Source organism: Pezoporus occidentalis, unplaced genomic scaffold, assembly GCF_034315485.1.
Source record: "Pezoporus occidentalis ecotype Australia unplaced genomic scaffold, CSIRO_AGI_Poc_V1 ctg115, whole genome shotgun sequence".
NCBI classification, from domain to species: Eukaryota; Metazoa; Chordata; class Aves; order Psittaciformes; family Psittacidae; genus Pezoporus; species Pezoporus occidentalis.
In genome coordinates, this window is record NW_026912940.1 from 598431 (window position 1) to 621133 (window position 22703).

General features: G+C 41.1%; 1 protein-coding gene across 6 annotated transcripts in view; it reads left to right on the top strand.

Moving 5' to 3' along the window:
• ITPK1 (inositol-tetrakisphosphate 1-kinase) overlaps window positions 1-22703 on the top strand; it is a 150219-nt gene that overhangs the window by 2371 nt on the left and 125145 nt on the right. For 2 of the 6 annotated variants that reach the window (XM_062638112.1, XM_062638132.1), the window contains exon 1: window positions 13767-13801. The exons of 3 other annotated variants lie outside the window; for them this stretch is intronic. In XM_062638112.1, coding sequence (XP_062494096.1) covers window positions 13782-13801 — 20 coding nt within the window. In that variant the 5' untranslated portion in view covers window positions 13767-13781. Of the gene's footprint in view, window positions 1-4767; window positions 4886-13766; window positions 13802-22703 lie in introns of those variants that run through there. One more of the 6 variants, XM_062638095.1, reaches the window with a different exon arrangement.

A 22703-nucleotide genomic window follows, 5' to 3' on the forward strand; every position in this document is an offset into this window, starting at 1 on the left:
TTTAAAAGCATTTAATATTAGCCTTTCTGTAGAAGTGAAGTGTTTGGTTTAAAGCTCAGTGCAGTTGCTGGAGCAGGTTGTACTGGTATCTTGGATGCTCTCTTCCTTTCCTTCCCAGTAATGTCCACTGACACTGGTGGGAAGCTGCATTTAATTGGGCATAGATTTCAAGTATTGTATGCATAATATCTACTTGATTACATGTGTGTTTGTAAACTTTTGTTGCTGTAAAAAAAGCAGTGCTGAGCTCAACATACATCCTATCAGAAATGTTGTGTATGGTAGGAAATAAGGCAAGCGTAGTCATTCGTGTACAGTGACTCATGCATTAGAGTGGACTGTGTGTCTGTCTCTCCATTCTGTGTACTTTATGGTGATTGTTACTTGGAATGTATTTGCTTGTTGCCTAGGGATATACTTTCTGGATGACTACAAAGTTCAGTTTTGTTTGTGCGGGTTTGCAATGAAGGAGTTATATAATCGAGGAAAGTTAGAGAAGCCTCTTAATGAATTCCTGAAGCTGGGTTTAATTTGGGAGTGTTGTTAGGATGAGAAGAATCTTCATTTCTCTGCAGTCTGCCCGCACAGCCACTTCTAGTGCAAAGCACTGGTGTCCTAAAGGGATCCGGTACAAACGTTTCAAAATCTGTTTAAACCATCCTCTGAGAGGTAGTCGAAGTGCTGAGCTGCTTTCTTAACAGTGGTTTCAGGCTTCCTCTCCAGCAGTGCACCTAAGCTGAAATGTTGTTACCTTGTCCTAGCTGAAATGAGGTATGAGTGTGAGTGGACCTACAGTTAAGGTGTTGCTTTGGAGAACAGGCAGGCCTGCCTTCGGGTTTCTACTCCGCAAAGACTATGCAGGAGCTTTAAATACTTTTCTCGTGTTTGTATCCGTCTTTAAAGTGCAGCTTAGTCTGCTGGCTTTCAGTAGGTTTCCCTGTTAAATGTTGGCATCTGAATTCTTCCAGGTTTGTTACTGGAGAATTTACAGACATCTGCCTTATTTTCTTAAAATTTTCACTTGGTATGTAAATTTCTTGTAACGTGTGACAGGGTAGCAGTCCTGCCTGGACATGGTGTCCAGGGGCTTTTGCCTAAGCTTTATATCCACAAGGTAATCTTCCTTGTATCATAGGTCTTTGAGCTCACCTGCGCTTCTGTTCCTCACTCTGGCATACTAGATACGTCCTACCTGAGCTGTATTCTTTGTAGACATAACAGCCTTGGTGGTGCCTTCCTCGTGTAGCCCAAGGAGATGAAAGCAATGCCTGTGGTGGTATTTACCTCCACATTTATAGTCCAGACCAGTGGTTTCCTAATAGTTGTGTTACAGCTCACTGCAGCCCTTAATGCTTCTACATCTCTTTTGGGCTTCTGAGTGGGTGGTGTGCAGAGAGACAGTGTGTTTTTACAGGCCTGTTGCAGAGGATCAGTGGTCCCTGGATAGCACCTTGAGAACTGTCAGTCTGGAGGACAGAGCACTTGGACTGACAGGTGGGAAGCCCAGTTTTGAGCCTGCAGCTGATGTCTCCCAAAGGAAACAATCTGAAAATGGGCCAGGCTCACTCTGGTCAGCTGGCTGAACCTGGCGCTGTGTATAGAGGGGAATGTGAGCTCCTTCCCTGGTGCTGGGATAGCCATCCTATATGCTCTTTCTGTAGCACCATGGCAGGGGTGTCCCTACAGGAGGAGGTGTGTTCTCAGTTCTGGTCTCTGCTTCCCACAGGGTTTTTTGATTCTGTCCAGCACCTCCTTTCTACGTAAGCTGTTGGCGGAGTAAGGCTTTTATGTTCCTTTCTGTGCATCGTTGCAGTTTCAGTGGGGACAAGAGAGTCTCTGTCTCAGCCTTGCTGCTATCAGATCATTCCTGTTTGAGTTGTGGTGTGGGATTGAGCTCTTCTGTGTGGAACAGGGAATTCAGTGCAGACTTCCCATCTCCTCAGTGAACTTACTAGTTAGAAGGCAATTTAAGAAGCTACTACTACCAAGCTGTCCCATGCTTCCGAATGAAGCTGCTAGGGTGCCATGCTTTGTGTTGAACTCACTGTTGTCTATATGCTAGCATGTATGCTGTGGCTGCAGTTCCCTGAGTAGAGCCCCTTACGGGGCTGCAGTGTGCAAATGTCTGGTTTGTGCATCTCAGGTAGGCTTTCCTATCAGCCTTTATGTTCAGCTTCACCAAGGTGATGTCACAGTCTCAGAGCTTTGGGTAGCTGGCTACTGGCAAAATACGGAGCATCTATGGCCTGCTAAAAAATAAGACAAGTTTTTAGGGACTCCTGACAATTTCAGAGCCTGTAATATAAGCATTTAGTTCTCTCATTGCCATGTGTCTCTCCCAGTGCTTAAAGAAGTTCCTCTTCTTCTGGCTGCTTGATCTTGTCCTTTATCTCAAGCTGGGTTTAGTTGTTCTGCAGTTGGCAAAGACTTTCAATCCAGTCAGTTCCCTGCTCATCACATTGACCTTGGCATGGCTGTCACCGTTCAGGTGCACTAGCACTAATAAAAGCTGAAGAAGATAGAGGTGCCCTACTCCATTACACAGATGACAGAGCTGTGGTGTGAATTGCAGGTGGTGGTAAAGACTCTTGGATACCCATATTATCCTTTTGTAAAATACTCATAGATGTTCTGCCAGGTTTCTCTGCACGTTGTGAATAAAAAGATGACTGTTTGTATTATAGGAGGAGTGGTGGTGGAAGAACAGAAAGATGCATGTATCTGTTCAGAAGATGAGTTGCGTGTGTTGTTGGCACCAGTTCAGATTAGTGAGGTGCAGCCATTTACAAATGGCCATTTGCTCTATAAAAGCCTCTTGCTCCTCGGTAGTTGCTCTGAATGTCAGCTGTTAATATAGTCTCTTCTGGGAGCCATGGAGACGCAAGGCAGTAAGTTTATGGTAACATGAATAAGTTACAGTGATATGAGGTGAAATACGTATGCTTCATCCAAGAGGAGATAATTTAGTCACCCCATTATGAATGTTAAGCTACTTCTTGGTTATTTTGGGCAAAAGCATTCACATGTGAAGCTTGTAAGATTGCATGGTAATGTGGTAGCTTTTCTGTGTAGCTGTATGCATGAGTCAGAATTTCTTCTTTATACATGTAGAAAATGAATAGCAGAGGAATTGAAGAGTTGCCTGAAGATGTAACCCATGTCAAATCAACAGACAGAAGAACTGTGCCTGTACATCCTCATGTCCAGATTATTTATGGTCAGATTTTATTGTGTTGTGTTTTTTTTGGTTTTTTTTTTGTGTTTTTTTTTTTTTTTAATTAAAAGCAGGGTGAACATGTGGAGGAAAAAGTTCTCAGGAAATTATAGAAAATCTGGGAAAATCAAACTCTGCCCACAAAAGAAAATGGAAGTGAAGTGATTGAGAATACGTTCTAATAAAGCCCAGTTGTCTGGGAATTCTTCAACTTCTTCCCATTTCATTTCTCTGATAGGTAGTTAAGCATTCTTCTAAAACATGAGAAGCTACTTAGTTAATCTACCATAAAATAAACGGTGTCATCAGTGCTGTAGGTATGTATGGCTCTCTTTCTCTTCTAAATGTTGTGTTCTTTTATGTGCCATGGCCTGTGCATGAGAACGTAGCCATGATTTTTAAGTCAGATTTAAGAATAATGCTGGTCTCAGGGTATTAAATTGAGCTGCTGCTTTATATCGCAGGTTGTGAAGTGTACTGCATATTTTTTCCAGGAAGAACTCGGGGAATTTTCTTTGACACCAATTCCCCACAAAAACCCTCCCTAAATACTACTTTTGTTAAATGCCTGGCTTATGTCAGTTAGCTTTTACAGCCTTAAAAGCCATAAAAATAAAATGTACATGTGTTGATCAATAGCTCCCATTGTTGCTTGTGTTAGTCTGAAATACTATATCATGAGAAGTAACCAGGGCCCGGATGGGTGGGTAAGTTTCTTTGACATGAGCTCTAACAAAGACTTACAACTAACCTAATGGTAGAAATTGTACTAAGCCATGAAAAGGTGCTGAAGGTAGTAAGAAAAAGTAAGTGTATTTCTTGGAGCAAAAGTTCACTGTATTTCTGGGTTCCTGCTCCTTTTTCTAATAGTCTGTAGAGAAGATTTTACGTCCCAGAACTGGATATATGTGTGTTCTTAATCTTTGAGAGCCGTTATTGGTAGGCATCCTTCTCGCAAAGTGCTTACTGCATTATGGTTGCAGAACCATTTCATGGGGAATACATGGCACAACAACTCCTCAACAGAAGGGACTGTAACAGTCACCCTTTCACAGTGACTCTGTTTTGTGATCTAGCAATCATTTACCTCAAGTTCAGGAAGTTTGAATCCTTATGTCATCCCTTTACCACAACCTGCTAGAACTGATATGCAGCAAGGAACAAAAATAAGCTTGGTCAGGTGGCAGCTCTTCAGAGAAAGATCTGCATTCTTTTGAAGATCACAAGGTGAATACAAATCGGCAGTGTTGCCAAAAAAAAAAAAGAGCATATGTCATCTTGGGGAACATAAGGTGGAACAGAGCCTGCAAGGCACATGAAGTAATGCCTCCATTCTGCACAGCGCTGATAAGGCTGCTGCTGCAGTAACCTTACCTACTGCCTTTGGGGTTTGGTTACTTTGGTTCGGAGCATGTAATTTCAAGGAAAAAACAGATCATCTGATAAGTGCCCAAAAGACAGCAGTGAGAAGGATCATGGTTTTTGAAAATACAGTGCATTATACTGTTATTAAACATAAAGCTGGAGATGGATCTTTGGACACCTTCGGAAGCTGTTGTAGGAAAAATCCACAAGCAGACAAACACACACATGCATGTTTATTCCCCAGTTCCATTGCAGGGAGGACAAAAGGTGGTGGGCTTCAGTTGTGCCAAGAAGAAGGGATGATGGGTAAGTGGAAAAGATAATGTGGTTGTCTAGGAGGCACTGGAATTCATTGCTTGAGACTTTCAAGACTGGCTTGGACAAACATGCTGAGAATGACATGGGCCTGTGGTCCTGTTTCAAGGCAAAGATGTTGACTTCTGAGGACGTTGCTGTGTCTGGTTTGTAACAGCACAGAAGGTGCCTGAGAAATAGTTCTTGGTGTACATTAAGTAGTTTGAAGTCCCTTTACTAATTCAGGAGTTGTGACTTGGGAACTCCAGGCACACAGTCTAAATGAGTGCAGCTTTTTTGAATAAATAGGCTTAACCTGAGAGCCATGTCAGAAAGTGGTTGCTCTGCCTTGATATACTGCACTGCACCTGGGAAGCATTGATTGACAGTGTATCTCCTGATACTGGATAGAAAATGTACTATTCATCTCAATAGTGGACACATTTTAGTGAGGTGATGTTCTTGAGCACGTTCCAAGGGACCAAGGAAGCAGAGCATGTGAAACACTAAAATAAGCATGATAGCAAATAAAATAAGCACCTGTGCTACACAAATCTCTGCCATAGTGCTGTGCAACAAACCCTCTTCTGTCTGGCTATCTTCTCATTTTTTTACTTCAGTGTTCAGTCCTCAAAACAATGGTTTGTTTTGTACTGATGGAATTTAACTCTCCTCAGAAGGAGTTATGCCCTTTATATGATCAAGGAGGAAATTGCTGATACTTCCATAGTGCCAAAATGCCACACAAGTACTAGTTAGTATTCTCTTTCCCCACAGAGAGAAATCCTATTTGGAAGACAAGCATGTACTTTAAGAGTGGCTTTCAGAATGGCTGAGTTTCATTGGGGAGGATATGCTTTAATTCAAGTGGAAAAAAACCTTAGTTGCAGTTCTCTTTCTTCCCAAGCGCAATGCTTGGGGCTAGTTTGACTGGGGTGAAATGGCCACTCTCATCAATTCTGTCAAATAATTCCTGTGATTTGGGAACCAAAGCAGAAGTCTGTTCTTTCCCACAATCAGGCTACTACCTGTGTGGGCAGGAGGGTGTGCGCTCACTGAGGTGGCTTGGAGGGCTCCCAGGAGTCTAATCTGTAGAGTGGAGAAAGTTGAGTTTCTGGATCTAATGACCCTTTTGGGAAGGTAATTGGCAGAGCCAGGCCTGGAACTTGGAAGCAGGTTCAGTTCACATTGAGCTGTTAAATCTTTTCAGATGCCAGTTAATGAAGACTTACGAAGTGTCTTGTGTTGTCTTGTCACATACTGCTGAGTCATGATTGCTTGCTTGGAGGAATTGGGAGTTGGTGCTTCCCCCTGAAAATGATGAGCTTATTTTTGCTCTTCATCACATGCCTCACAGGCTTTTCTTCTTTCTTGTCAACAAGCCATCTTGGTCATTTCCCTCTGTAACACATTGGTTCTCCTTGTTCCTTGGATGAAACATGTCTGTAGCAAAAACACTTGAATGAGATGTGTCTGTAGCAAAATACAGAATGCTAAATCGTGAGCTGTGAAGGTGGGATGCTCTTGGCCATCATTCTGAAGTCCTATGTTTGTCCAGTCAGGCCACACCACAAAGGTGTTTGCATGTTGAGGGACTCTCCCCTTGAAGAGTGCTAACAGGCTGAAAATAGGCACTTTAAGAGACCTGGTTTAAGTTGTATGTTTTGGCCATAAGCAACATAGTTGTCCTTTTTATGAAATTGTGTGTTTTAAAGTGCTGGTGATGTTTTTTTACTTTCTGTCATTTTCCCCATCGTGTTGGGTATGGATAAGTACATGTTTAGTGTAACTTGTTTTCTTGCAGCAGAAGGAAATGGTTTGGAGGATTCTTTAGAAACAAGGCCTTCAGCACTGCATGTTGTAATGCTTAGTAATGACTCTCACCGCAGAACCTAGATAAAGTTATCTGCGTGTTGGGGCAGCTGGTTAATAGCTGATAGAACAAGTGATGTCTGGGGTGATTAATGGTGCTGGAAGGAAATGATAACATAAAGGTCCACTTGTGACATGCCACACCCGCCCCATGCTACAGCCACAGTGCTATAGTCGTTTTCTCCAAGCCACTCTGAAATGACTTTTGTGGTTAAAATAATTGGTGTAATGACTAAGCTTATTCCTTATCTTGTCAGCCTGGTTTCACTATAATGACAGAGAACGTCATCATTTGTGTAGGTGGGCTACAAAACACTGCCTGTTTCAGCAATATGCTAGGGCTTAGTGAGTCCAGCAGTGACCACTTTAACCTGATTGGGTGCGTTATTTCTTAAATATGTGTGTTTCAATGAGACTCTTGGTTATTTCCTTTTAACTAAAAAACAAACCGCAGAGATGAATGTAAATACTGATAACTGTTGCTCATACATACATACATACATACAGCTGCCTGTAGATGCTGCTTTATTTAGGAACATGCTGTTCCTTCGTGTTACAAAAACTCAGTTCAGATTTTACATGCTGAGGATCCAGCCCTCTTTGCGTGCTGTCACTGAGACTGATACTGGTCCTGCCAGCATGGGCTCTCCTCACAGCCATTTGAAGGATGAGGGGGTAGCGGGGGGAATGGGGAGGTTACTCCTGCACAAGTCCATCTGTATGTTTTGTTTGGTACCTGAGGCCCTACCTGCTTGCAGGTGTTTTGGTTGACATGCCAGCTGAATAGTGTGAGGTCAGCCAAGCAGACCTGAACCTGGCCAGTCAGGACCTGAATGATGTTTGTAACAGATGCTTAGGGAAGGGGTGAGACACAGAGCAAATATGTTCACCTTCCCCATGGCAGACACTGGTTTAGTGTTGAGCGGCAGCAGTTGTGTCCATAGTGCCATATTTAATAGCCACAGATGGATCTACTCCACATAAACCTTTTAATATGTTTTTGAAGGAAGTTGTTGTCCCATGTTGGTTGTTCTCTAGTTTTGTTGTAAAACATGAGCACATACAAAGTTGCTGTGTTGTGGGTAGTGGTTGGTTGGTTTTGTTTTGTTGGTTTTTTTTTTGGTTTTGTTTTTGTTTTCTTATTTTTAAGTGTACATATAAATGTTCATTTTAATAGAACACCCTGGATCTTGACCAATTTAAAAAGAAATACATGATTTCAGTAAAGATGTGGTAAGAAGTTCAAAAGTCAAATCTTCCCCAAAACAGATTTTCCTGCTAAAAATAAGAAAGGTTGCAAAAGAGGGAGGAGGGGCAACTAAAAGCTGGGTACATCTTAGGAGTCATCTTCTAACTTCATCTGGTGCATGCTAATCTGTAACTGACAACCAAGAGCAGAGCGTTTTGTGGAACCTGAAAACCCCTTGTAATTGAACAGAGCATCCGATCTGCATTTGCTGCCTCAGCAGGTTAACTGGTAACATAGCAGAGGAGCAGTCTCCAAAACTAAAGTACAATATTAGTACTGCAGTAGTAACAGAGGCACTCTCTCTGTACCATTTATGTACATTTTCAAATAAAATCTGCCCCAGTCTTTTGTCTGATATTGAAAACAGTGAATTTCTCTGGTCTTTCTGTTGGTTTTTAGTTAACATTGCCTTTGTGTAGTTTCAGGTATGGCTTTAGGAGTTGCTCCAGCTCAGTGTTCTTTCACACTGTTGTCTAAAATAGATTTTCTTTGCCAGTCAGTCTTTTAGCAGAGACTTACATATGTTTAGACCAGCCTCATGGTTTCAGAGTTACTGTGCTGTCTGGTACAGGTGCATGCCGATAATGCATCGGCTCTGACGTTTCCATCGTGTGTGGCTTTACCGTTAGTGTCCTGTGAGATAGTCTGGGTAAACCACATTATCAGAGACTCTTTACAAGGCTCCCTGGCATGATAAAGCTGTGTGCAAAGCTCACCGTTCAGATATGCTTGCTAGTTGGAGGGGTGGGAAGAAGAGGATAGAAGGAGCTTGTTCTGAGGTTGCCTGTGGTGCTGCTCTTGTTTTGCCGACAAAGAGGGAGCTTAATTCACTGGAGCTGTCAATCTGGGAGTTTTCAAGTGCTGAAAGAAAACTCCAGTAAAAGTGTGTATAAGTGTATGTGAAGGAGGAAAAGGAAAAAGAAACTAAGCAAATCTACTGTTTTAATGAAAGGCTGATGGTGAGAAAAAAGTAGTACTTGTAGTTGCTGACCTGCACGCTAAATTTGGCAGCAAACAGGAAAGTGTGAAAGGGGAGAAGTACTGTTGCCAGCATGTTAGTTTGGAGCACCATGTGCTGTGCAAAGAGTAAGTGATGATGAAATTGAGCAGCATCCTTTGTCACTCAGTAGAAGTTTTCTTTTTCAAGGCTACCACCTTTTAAAGCTGGTGTAATCGATGAAGAGACAATGGTTTGTGCTACACCTTTAGCTGTTCCTGACTGCATGGACTGCAAGTGGGAGGTGGGGCTATAGGAGGAAAAGAGATCTATTTGCAGGTGGACAAGTGCTGGATGGGTTATAGTTTGACTTTGGGGCTAGACATTTTGGTGCAACCGTTTCTTCTGTATCAAGGAATAGATCAAAGTCCAGGAACTCTATGCAGGCTGGAGTGAATTTTGGAGAGACCTTTTTGACCTTTTCCCTGGCCTTTATAGAACCAAAACTTTAGCATGCTTTGAGGAATAGAAAGTACATGCTTGCTGCTGGTAGAGGGTTGAAGCTCCATTTCCTTTCTCTTTCTGATGCTATTTTAGGCCCTCAGTTCTCAGCATCTGGGAGAATTTGTGCTTTGAATTTTGCTTTACTCACAATTCAGTAGAATGAAAAATCTTTGGTCAGAGACATCCCCAAGTTTAAACTGCTTTTGTTTGAGGCTAACTTTGTTTCAAGAACTCTCTAGCTAGTTCCCCTTCTGATACCTTTGTTTGTGCAATGTGATTGTAGTTTTACTCTTTATGTGTGCCATAGGACATTGATCTTCATCACTTTTGTTGCTTACTGGTGATGGATTGCCTATTTGCATGTAGCATTGCAGCTCAAGGTAGAACTTTTTTGTGGATCAGAACTTGCCTTCTTTGCAGTAAGAACAGTGGGTCTTACCATTATCTGGTCTAAATATAACATAAAGCCTCTCTTGGCTATCTTTTCCTTAAGGTATATAACAGGTTATCGCTGGTTCTGGTTATTGTATTTAAACCAGATGGATCTTTAGCATATACAAGCTCATGTCTCCCTGAGAAGACTCTGGAGAGTAGAGAAGACTACTTGGTTGAGTCTGACATTTTTGGAGCCCAGAATGGTCCTAGAAGGAGCCAGAAATGATGGAATGAGAAAGGCATAGGGTCATTGGGGAGTTTTGTTCTTTTTCTCCAAGTAAGATAAACTCAGGTGTATAGTACAGAATTATGGTTGCAGCCAACTATCACTTCCATGTGTGCGGTGCCAGCCACCAGCTTTTCTAGTAAAAGTTTGTTCTCATTTTATGCTACTGTGTTAAGCAGTTTCCTGATCAGTGTAGTGCTGTATCTTGGCTTATAATAGGTATTGTTTAGATGGGGATTGGCACAGTATTTTTGTGCTATGATTTGATCTCTCATTTGTCTTGAATAACCTATTATAATGTAATGCTTAAGTCCATTCATTTTTGTCAGGTTTTCCTCTAGCGTTGTTGCAGTGGTAATGAAACAGTGTTGTTCTGATTACAAGAGATCACTGAAGAAAAACACTATTTTAGAATGTTTCTTTGGCTAAGAGAGAGAACAGCCATACTAGAGGCAGAGTAGGACCTTCATTCTGATGTGCCGTGGCTCTTCGTATGTCATCAGGTAATTTTCCTGATTTTTCCTTATTCCTAGTTTCTCCTGTTTGCCACTGTGAAACAGGTCTGTAGAACCAGGCAGGAGAACTTTCTTCAAACAGGAAAAAGTTTTTCTGAAGCCACAGAACATGGGTAGCTAACATGTATATGTGAAGTTACTTTTCTTTTTGTGTGTCAGTTTTGGTACCAGTGGACTGTGGAAAGGTGTGTTTCTTCCTTGCCCCCTACCCCAAATTACTACAAGTGCAATTAGGGGACCTTAAGTAAAGTGCTTGGTTTGTAGCTTGGTCAGAAAATTTGGAAACAAAAGAATTTATTTGAAGACGGCTTTACCACAAATTTCTTCTGGGGCCAAGCTGTTCCCTGATGTTTAAGATCAAGATCTCTAAATCTGTAGACAAATTAGATGGGGGTCAAGTTCTTTGTGCTTATTCCTAAAACTATAATCCTTGCATATGAATTAGGCTGAGATGCTCAGAAGCTCCTACTTGTTAAGGTGCTGAGTTTTCTTGACCTTGGTGAGAGCTGAGCTCATTTGCAGGACTTGTTCTGATCTAACTCCCTCTGAAGCTGATGGAAGTCTCTGCAGTTGGATTCCTTGGGAACTGGATATACCTGGTGTTCAGATTTTCTTTGTTGTTAATGAAAACCCGAGGGTGGGATGGAAATTGAATTTGTTCACAGTTGCACAAGTTTGGTGGCAAACCTGGGATGAACACACAGACTTCTCTTGCTGGTTTGTTCTTGCTTTTTTGCACTATAGCTACTGAAAGCAGACATTTAGATGTAATGGCTTGATAACAATGATTGATGGCCAAGAATCAAAAGTGTGGTAGGTAGTAATTAAAACATGTAACCATGATGCCATTGAAAGTACTCTGGATGCCTTCTTGGCCCAGGGAAGTATGCAGTAGTGTAATTTGAAATGTTTTTGTAGGACTAAGTATAGTATTTGAGTTTCCTGTTACTTGTTAGTATTGCTGCTGCCTTTTTGTTATATTGACTGATATGTGGGTGTGAAAGCTCCCTGTAAGAATAGATTTTTTTAGCACGCTTGCTGCTGGTGCTAGTGAAACCTGAAACACAAGATACGTGTTTCAGGAAAATGCATAGGGTACATGTAAAATCTCCCTATTTCATCTCTCATTAAATCAAAGTAGATTGTCACTTGTTTGTCCATGCAGAATGGAGTAGCCTTGCAGTGCTGCTAATATTACAGTAAAGGAAAGCTTGTGCTGCAAAATGTTTTTGGTTAAATATTTTTTGGTCTTTAAAACAGTAATGTGTGTGTGTGTGTGTTTTCAGTAGCTACTTTGGCTTTAAGGGGATAATTATTAGAGCCTTCTATAAGAATAGAGATGAACGTTCTCCTTCAGTGAATCTTTTATATCCTTTTGATGAAACAAAAGCAATTAAAGAGATAAATCTTGTCCCCTCCCCATTCTCTATATGTCTTTGAATGTGAAAATTCTTTCCCTATTTTTTTCCCTCCGTGCAACACTTAAGGAAATTACATTGTTTATTCAGAAATGTCTGATGTCAGTGTTGGATGCCTACAGTAGACCAGGAACTCAGAGGCATTCCTGCAAAGCCAATCCCAAAAAACTTGAGAGGTGGCTCTTTCCTGCTGTACTGTAAATGTATAGTTTGACTACAAGGGGGTTTTGAAGCACACTGCCCAGACAGCTTTGACATGTGAGTAAAGTCTTAGGTGTATGCAGATGAGCTGCAAAGAATTGCCATGTTTAAATCTTGATGTCTTTTGTGTATTTACTGGGGGTGGGGCTTGTACAGGGAGTTTCCAAATCAAGGTATACTAGGCAATCCAAGAGAGAAAATAGAGAAGTCTCTTGAATCAGGCACAGGCCTGGCAGCCAAAATAGGGTTGGCTCTTGGCTCTGTAATAGGCTTTATTGTAACTTAAGCGTCAGTGAATTTCCCAATATAATACTTTATTTACCTGTCAAACGCAGGTAGAGATAATGCAAACCTGTCAGAATGCTGTCATGTGGTTGAACTGACTGCTAATGGTTCATAGATCATTTGATCTCAAAGGACAGGCAAAGTGTTTATTACTTTATCTTGCTATTTGTGAGCAGCTCTTAATTTGTATCTATCAATTCTAAGGCATGGTTCAAAATGAAAAACTCAAGCTGTTCCTTATTGGTGATTTCTGTAAAAGAAGTGTCATTGAACCTAGTTATTGAGGATCCCAATATGTTTTAACAATTTCACCTCTTACCTGCTGTTCTCTCTCAGATCTAATTACCTAGTAAATGTTTTTAGTTGATCATATACAGAGTGAATGCTCAGCTTTTGCCAAGCTAAGACTTCATCTTCTTGCATTGGCTTTCCTAACTTGGTCATTTTAATTTGTGGTGAAAATGAAACTAAAGTTTGTAAAGCAAAGGGGAGAGAATGGCAGGCTTCATCCACAGCTTCTGCTGTGCATATTCTAGCATGTTCATCAGTGGAGGTGTTGGTACTCGACAGCATAAGCATGCTATGTCTACTTACACTACTAGAAAGGTGCAAATGCGGTGATGTTTGGCTTGGTGCCATTATATTACAGCGCAAGAACTGTATGGCTGTAGATGGACAGAGACATTGGATAATGCATCTTGAGCAATCCTTAGCACCAAAGCAGTGAAAGAAATGGAAATAAACTTGATCCTTGATATTATGTTCTTGATACTTGATAATACGTTCTCTCTGTAGTTCTCTCCCTTGTGTATGGGCAGAAGAAATTAATGGCAAGTTTAACATGCAGGTTATCTTGAGAAGTATCTGCAAACAAGACTTCTTGGGCACCTTGTGGATCGTGATGCTAGAATTCGGGGCGGGGGGGGAAGTAGGTGTTCAAATTAGTCTTAAAAGAAAATATATCCTGCCAATTTTTTTACTTTTATCTGGAAAATAATTAGAGAAAATAGGGATGATGTAGTGCGCCATTGAGATGTAAGAGAGTAGTCCAAATAAGATAATGACCATTTATGGCCTCTTTAAGAGTGCAACTTTTACAGAGTTTTGATTGTCTTTTTATAGATCACAACTTTATTCTTCTGGAGGGCTGGGGTGATTTTGAAGAGTAATGTTTTTTTTTCTAAATTGGAATAGCTTCAGCTCCTAAGGTGATGCCTGTGTATTTTGCAGCTTAGTGTGGCACCTTGGACTGTGTGCTGACCCAGCATGAAACCCTGCAAGGCCAGGTAGGCAGATAATACCCACCCAGTGCCAGAGTGAAGTCAGTGAGGCTGAGCTATCGCATGCAAGGGGGTTACGTAAAGCTGGGTGTGGAGCATCCACCTCCTTTATGAAACAGGGAGTGCAAGGATCTGATGTGAAAACATGCCGCCTGGGAAGAAGACTTATGGGGATAAGAAATCTTGCTTTTGCACATTGATGTGCTAGTGGGATGTAAAAGCAGACATGTGGGCAAGGATTTTCTTTTGCCTTCACAAACAAGAATTCTTGGAAATACTCTGAGCAAATGTTATTTTTATTTACTAAGGTAAATGTGTGCATTTCTCTGTGTTTAAAATTCTGATAGTATTACATGGTTCAGTCATGTTCATTATTACTTGATAACTCTTAAGTGACAGCAGATGGGATGCGCAAAACCCATTTCCCACAGCAGATGAACTGTATCTAGGATCTATGTAAGGCGTATGGAATTTTCAGAGTCATCTGCAACTGTTGTGTAATGTGGATTTTTTTTTTTTCCCCATGTATAATGATTCTTCAAGTCTTGTACATATTTCAGAATTACAACAGTTTAAATGCTGTAACCTTTCTACAAGTCCCTTTTATGGTGATTATCTCTCCAATTTACCTGTTATGTAATTTTGGCAGTATCTTTGAGCTGATCCTGGGTATGGCACCCCACAGCCAAATGTGAAAGCCCTAAAGAGAGAACATGGGGAATTACCTGAAATGGCAAAGGAATCATCAACTTCTCTGCCTTGTGTTGTGGAGTCTCCTATAGGCTTGAAATCCCTGTGTGTGGTATAGCATCATCTCTACAGTTCTTATCTTGGATGTCTATAAACAAAAGAAGTGAGCAAGACAAAATGAGTGTGCTTATCCAAGGGAGATTTGTTCTGTGATCATGTTTAATCAAACATGTAATCAACATTTAATCGAACGTTTAATAAACTACTTGCATTTTTCCTTCTAATTAGTAGCTGCCAATTATTGGGATTGAAGAGTGAGTTTCAGGGCGGAGCCAGACAAGTATAATGCAAAAGAAAACATCTTGCCTTCATGTCTGCTTTTCCAGCTCCTACTCAAAAGCTGGTTCAGCTGTTTATACATCTGCATCATTAGCAATGATAAGGACAATGGTAATTTGGTAGATTAGAATAGAAATTTAGCTTTTTATTTTTCCCTTTAAGAGGGATTTAGGTTATCTTATAAACTCATCAGCGTGTTTTTTTTTTTTTTTTTTTTTTTTAAATATTTTTTTTTTTTGCTGGTTTTTTTTTTTTGTTTTTTTTTTTTTTTTTTTTTTGTTTTCTTTTGTTTTTTTCTTTTTCTGAGAGGGAGAACAAGGGTATGAGTAACAGAGCTCCAGTGTGATCGTATGATTGGCTTGTAAAGGCAGCTTCTAGAAAATCTGAGGAGGCCCAAGAAATTGTCTAGTTCTTCCAGTTATGTAGTGTAGCAGACCTCTCAGCAGATCTGAATCTGGGCTCCAATGGAGTCTGGTTAGGAAATATAATAGCAGTTTGGGGTTGTATATCAGCTCCTGCATGCCCTGGCCAAATTTGGAAAAGCTGTGGTCTTGGAACACATGTGCTCAGTCATGGATGGAAGCGATGGGTGTAACAGCTGCTGTTTAGGATAAGTTACGACAAAAACAGGGGCAGGATTAATTAGAGTGCCCTGTGTGTGTACCCCAGTGTTCCTGTGCAGGAGAGGTTAGTAGCAAGATGTACCGTGAAGGTGAGGGGTGTGGGAGACAGCAAGGCACTGTGCTGTGTGTGTTGTCCCAAGGCAGGCCTCTGAGGGTGACCTTTTGCGCAGAGGGGTGTCTGCAGAAGGGCTGAATCTGATCAGTAAAAACTGTTTGGTTGAGAGAAGTGGGGTGTTCTAAACTTCCTGTGAGCAAACAGGACTTATGTTGAAGAACTTCTGTCTTTGTCATTGACTGGACCTTATGGGGGGATGTGCATTTTGTATTACAGTTTGGGTAAAAAGTCAGTAGATATGTTTTATGAATGATAAAAGTTTGGGTTTTTTTTTCCTCTTACTGCACTGTAAACAATGCACTGAAGCAAACAAGAAAATGGGTGTTCTGGCAGACATGTACATATGCTAGTGGTTAAAGCAAGAAGCCAGTGGACTGGAAAAAAATAAGTAGGATTTTCATCTTTCTTGTAAGGCACATGTAGATGTGCTTCTTTGAAGTGGACTGAGCCACCAGGACAGGGAATTTTCACCAGCTAGGGTGCAGATTTCTGAAAGATACTTTTTGCCCTATTTTCAAACAGTACAGTCATTACTTGTTGCAAGCCAAGCTTTCATTTTATTGCAAGCCTTTCTAATGAGGCTTCCAAATAAAGTAGAATCATTTTTCTTTGATCTATGTTGATGTAAACTCAAGCAGAAGAGGCAGTTGCAGGGGAAGAAAATTCCCATTATTGGTATTGGCATCTGAATCTGCTCAAATGGAGAAACGCATTCAAGTTCACGTTTCTTTAATTTGTACCATGTATTCTCTTCTTTTTCTTCTCACATAGGGTGCTAGGCCGCAGACTGGCACTTTTAAGATTCCAAGTGCTTTTTGTTTTCTATTAGTGTGGCCCATATTGTGTTTGGGGAAAGCTACATAGCAAAATAAAGGTGAGACCTAGTTTCAGGTGATACTGGAACTGCTTTTAGCTAGCTTTGTACTTGGGGCTTAACCCACCAGTCTTCTTTAAAATAACAGCTGCATTCATAAGTGTCCCAGGCTAAAGGCTGAAACTTGAAATGCATCTCAAAAGGAGCAAGCAAAACAGAGGAACTGACTGGATGAGTTATATGAACCTAAACTGATGCAGAGTTTGAGGAGAAAAGATTTCTATGAATGTCTCTTTCTTATTTCAGGCTAAACCTTCCCATTAATGTCCTTTTAACCTGATGAAACACTGGCTTGGTATCTGTGACAGTGTGTATAGCTGGCCACAGTAACCTTTGGGTATAGGCTCTTGTTGTCAGTTATGCCAATGAATCACTCTGGTTCTATAAACAGAGGAAAATTTCTTCCTTGCATATGCAAACAGTGGTCACTTGGTGAGTGTAGGAGACAAGGAATTGCAAGTGCTCTCAAAGCTAATGAAACTTGAGGAAGATTTGTTTGACTTGGACAGTGCCAAAATGTTAGGGCCATCCCTTATGGAGGAGGGGAAAGAAAGTGTCAGTCAGGTTTCTTCACTGAGCAAACATGTCAACATTCTTGCATTAACTTTCTCGTTTGTATAATGAAGTTTTGCATGAAGGAAAAAGCCCCAGACACCATATATCTTACTTGAAGCTTAGCTGGAGATGAATAAACTCATTTTTGCATGTGGAGTTTCTGAATTTAAATATGTCTCTAATTTCTGCCAAAGAAATGCCCAGTCTTTTAGAGATCCAAGAAATGAAAAAAATTGGTGCATAACACATTTCTCACATATGTCTCAGTGGGTGTCTGGCCTCTATAAAAGCTCACCAAAGGTTTATTCAAAGCTGTTTCCCAAAGTCTTGGAAAGTTGCAGTGGATGTATGGCATTTGGTTTCAGGGTTAGTGCATTAAAAACTGTTTCTAGACGAGAGCTGGTTTGACAGATGTGCGCCTCTCTCTGTACCCCTTGGTTTTGGCAGAGTGGAGGTGTGCGTTTGTTCTACCTCATGATGTGCAAGAGACCTGCAGAACTTGCAGTGCCAGCCTGGGCCCAGCAGAGCCTGGTTGCACTGTCCATGCTGGACTAACAGTCTTTGTGCAGCATGCTTATATTGAAGATGATAGCAGCTGAAGCTTCTTTAAATGACAAGGCAAGCCACTAGGGTGCTTTTGTTTGGGTAGAAGGCAGGATTCTAGGTAAGATTTAGGAAAGTAAATAGAGCACCTGCAGCATGCTAGAAAGAAGTGATGGGGAGCAGGCGGAGGAGGGGTGTGGAAGGGGCAGCTTCTAGCCTTTGTGCAAGTCTGTTCCAACTACCTTTAAAAAAGGTAGTTAATTTGCTCAAGAAACAATTCTGATCTGCAATTAGTGTGTGAGAACCTAGCACAAATGGAAGGCTTTTCAGGTTGGCTTGCCATACCTATGCCCTTTGTAGAGAGGCATTTGTAGGGAGGCATAGCCTCCCAGATATTCCTAATTAATTCACTCTTGGAATTCCAAGTATTATGACAGAATTTTTTCTTCTAGGCCTCTACACTGTTACAACAAATGCCACAAAGTGGTCTTAACGTGCTGAACATCAGTTTGGTAGGAGACCCAAGAGTTCTCTGCAAACCTTCCAGAGGCTTGAAGAAGACACACTGTTTTTTGAATCATTTTTGCTATCAGAGTTGATTTGATAGAACCTCCCTCAGTGTTGTAGTAGTTCTCCAGGTTGGTGGTCTGGGATGCTTTACAAATGCACAGTGTAGAGGGATTGTGGTCTAGTTAAGACAGACTGTAAATAATGGTTCTGGTAAATGATTGCTTCTAATACGATTTCTTTTTCTGTATGCTCTTGTCAGGCAGCTGTGTGCCAGCTCTGGTGAGATTGTTCAAAGTGACTATGGCAGATACCTGAAGCTAAGAGAAGTCTTGAGGAGCTTAGATTCTTAGAGGGCAGTTGCCAGGCACTTTCAGAAAGGCTGCTTACTGCACGCTAATACCGGTTGGGCACTCAAAATTCTTACGTGAACTTGAGAGACCAAACCAGTTCACCTTTTGTCATTTTTTCTCTTCTGTTCTTTTGCTTTCCTATTCCAAAGAAAAGACTGTTGCTGTCAACAGTTACACACGTTGTAGGTTAGCTTACCAGATGTGTTCAGCTTCTTCAATCTGAATTCTCCCTGTCCATATAGACCAGGGAGGTATTGGGAAGGCTTATATGTAGGGCATGACATAAATATATTTAATCTGAAGATCCCTCTCTCTTTCTACGTAGGTAGATGCAGTGAGGTATATAGATAGGTGCATATAGGATGTAAGCCATCAGTCCAAATCTCCGTGTTGTTTCTTTAACCTTGATTGGTAGCTGGTAACAGTATGTCACTTGCATTAATACTGGTAAACTAGTATTAGTGATTTGGACAGCTTATCTGCAATAATAGGGAAGAATCATTTGATGCCTAAATCTGATTGATAGTGCTTTAAGTCTAAAACTATTAGTGAAATAACTTTCTGCGTATAATAATATATGCATATGATAATATACATTGTGATTGTATGTTGTTCAGACGAAGGGAAAAATGTATGCAGTCCCTATGCAAACCTCATCTTGCTTTATAAAAGCCCCAGAATCTTTGAATATGTTTGATTAACCAAAATATGGAAGATAGCTGGTTTACTAAGGGGAAATTGGTAGTTGTTACAATTCTGAGAGAAAGCTCTTAGAATATATATGTATACAAAACCTGCATACAGGTTTTGTATACATATGCAAAATATGTGTGCAGGTGTTACTAGCCTTTGGTTTAAAGCTAAAATACATTGAATAATAAGTAACTATGTTGGGTCATAATGAACACTTAGGCAGGAACCTAAAGGAAGCCCTAGAATAAACCAAGGCTTGCTTGCATCTGGCTTAGATCCTTTATTTCTGAGAGCTGCTCTCCTAGATGGATATCTGTAAGAGCAAACTGATTCTGTTGTCCTTCTCATACAGTGGGGTGGACCAGTTGTTTTCTCCACTTCCCTTGACAGTCTTGCCTATGCTGGAACAAAAAGATCTGTTCTCTTCTTATCCTGTTCTGCCCTTCTCATCCTGTTTTCCAGTCACAATGGGCCTAGGGTTTGGTCCAGTTTTTCCTGTATGAGAAGATACCAGTGAGATTGTTTTAAACAAACCAGTTCAGGGATTTTGAAGATGAAAAAGTCTGTCAGCAAAACCCAGTAGCTGACTACATCCTTAGGTGAGCACTAAAGTCCTACCCTAAGTTGTGCTGGTACGATAAAATAACTCTTAGTACCTGAGCTGAGGAGTTTAAAGCTAGATGAGCCTCCAGTTTCTAGATAGATTTTTATAGGTAGGTAGGCAGAAGCAGCATAGATACATATATACGTTGATTTGACTCTGCATTGCTTCAGCACTCGTTAATTCTTAGTTCCGGCTGCAAAAGATGTGGTCTTTGAAAGGAGGCAGACAGGCAGGAAGCTTGATTATCTTGTCTGATGCAATTCAGGGATTTACTGGTAAACCTCTGTTCAAGAGTAGATACAGCTCAGAAGCAATGCAGAGGCAAATGTAATTGTAGCTAGAGTTAAGAGTACTCTGCCTACACTGTGCTGCAACAGACTTTAGATGTGATGGCATCTCACTGTAGAGAATAGGCATTTGACCAGTAGTGTTAACTAGTTTGGTTTGAGAGCTGTCAAAGCATAAAATTAGAAAGACCTGTGCAAAGGTAGAAGGACTTTAGTGTGTTGCTGGACAAAGCTTCCTGAAAGACACCAAAATGCAGCTGGCATACAGTATAAGCTTAAAGCTGTATTAGTCTGTCATTGCATGAGTTACATGCCGCTAGTTCTCCCTGCCATGACAAAATGGTGAAGCTTTGTAGGGGAGAAACTTTCAGCCTGAACTGAACCTGCAGCCTTGCACTTTCACCTTGCAGCACTTCTGTAGTTGAGTGTGCTCTTATTTGGAAGTCCTTTTCGGAGCTTTGGCATAAGAAATCTATTAGCTGTAGCCACAGGAGCTTCAGGATATTTCCTGATAGTAAATATCTCCAGTCAACTGCCAGTCGTGTTGTTCACTGTTTCTTTGCAGTTACTGCTCTTTGTTTCATGTGACTATTTGTGACTGACCGTTCTAATTTGTGGCTTACTTTCTTAAAGTGACATTAATCTGGCAGTTAGTTCTAATGCCATTTTGCACAATTGCTTACCATTACACTGTGCTTTTGGGGCACACAGGGTGTTATCTTTTTTGAAGTGAAAAAGGTTATGACTTAAGGCATGTGGAAAACTGAAAAATACTTATTGGATTCACCACTGGCACAGGCAAGAATGGATTTCCCATTAGCTTTCAGACTGGAGCAGTTCTAGCAGCATTACCCAGAAATGACACTGGTGAAATCTTCATGCACTGAGTCTGTGTGAGTTGTTCTTTCAGCTTTGGTGTAGGTGGCTCTTCATGGCAAGTCTCAGTTTTTGTCTTATGTTCCAGTTTGGTACTGGAGGAGTTGATGAGATGTTAATAGCTGCATTCCTACTTTGGTGTAAGAGATGTTGAGAAGTGGGATGTTTTTTCCTGCAATTTGGTAATATCTGGAAAGTCAGAAGTAAGCAAAATAACAGTCTGCAAACTAATGTACTTCTTGGTGAACAGGGGATTGTCTACACATTCCAGGAACCTCCTGCATTGCTTATGCCCTGCTCCGTTGTCCCTCCAACAGATACTGGGATGGTTGAAATCCCCCATGAGGACCACCGCCTGTGAATGTGTAGCTGCTCCTATCTGTCTATAGAGGGCCTCATCTGCTTGGTCTTCCTGGTTGGACAGCCTGTAGCAGACCCCACTATAATGTCCTCTGTCCCTGACCTCCCTTTAATCCTGACCCGTAAGCTCTTGGTTGGTTCCTCATCCATTCCCAGGCACAGCTCCATTCACTCCAGCTGGTCAGTGACACAGAGGGTGACAACCTCTCCTTGTCTCCCCTTTCTGTCCTTCCTGAAGAGCCTGTATCCTTCCCTTTCAACAGTCCAGACACAGGAACCATCCCATCATATTTTACATTCCTGGAATCCTCTAATAATCTCTGCAACGAGAATTTATTTATGTATCTATCTGTCTATATATGCATATAAAGATAAATACTGTATCTGTCCCCAGAAGAGATACTGACTCTGCTGCCTCTTCCCAGGTCTCTTTCAGTCTTCACTGGTGCTTCATGACCTTAGAAGGACTTTTGAAAGGGATGGGTTGTTAGTTTTCTTTTTGCAGAGGGCCGTATTAACACTGTGGTGGCTGGGGTCATGGGGAGACAAAGGGAGCTGGGAGCAGAGAGAACATATATATTTTTTTGCTGTGCTTAAGGAGGCAAGCAGTTTATTGAAGCCAAAGGATGACAGTGGAACAATTTAGCCTGCAAATTTGAAGCACTCTGACCTTTGGGAAATTAATGTCTTGTAATGGAAGATACATTGCCAAACCAGCTTGGTTTAAAGATGGTTTTTAATAAGGTTATAAAGAGCTCACATGCCATGGCTGCCTGCCATAGCTGGAAACTGGATCTTGTAATGTCTGGTGGCGTCAGCCTATGGCTGAAGGCTGAACCCTGCTCAATTGCTTATAATTGTCATCAGGTACTATATATGCCTCTGAATGTCTGGTAGGCAATAATTCATTGCCTTTAATAATTTTTCTCTGCAGCTCTTAGTCATTCCCTCTTCCCACTGATGTCCCTTCAGTTTTGTTTTTTTTTCTTAAAAGGCTGTGGTTAAAGGTTTTGTGTCACCACTGGGAAAGCAGCAAGTATGGGCTCCCAGAACCTGGGATCACTAGTTCCAAGAAAAGAGTCTGTCAGAGCTCAGCAGCACTGATCCATTTTAAATGGCTACTTTAAAAAGAAAACAGAGCCTTTTTGAGCTTGTATTTACTGTACTTTATGGCTTTTATAACTTGGGATAACAGATTTTATTTCCATAATACCTGTTTTATAAAGCTAAAATCAGTAGCTTGCAATGTTTCATTAAGCCATTACTGAAACTTTGTCTTAATATTGAGTGACTAAAGGCAGTTTATTTCCTCTAGTTGCTGCTTACAGTGTCTAGTTTCTTTCTTTCATGGCTTTTTTCTCCTTGCTCCTTGGAACCTCTGAAGTTGTGGTGTTGGATACTTCACATTGTTGTTACTCTTGCAGGATAAGGGGTTAGTGGGTTTCTAGCTGGATTTTTGCTGCGAGATGCCGGTGAATGTTTGTGTTGT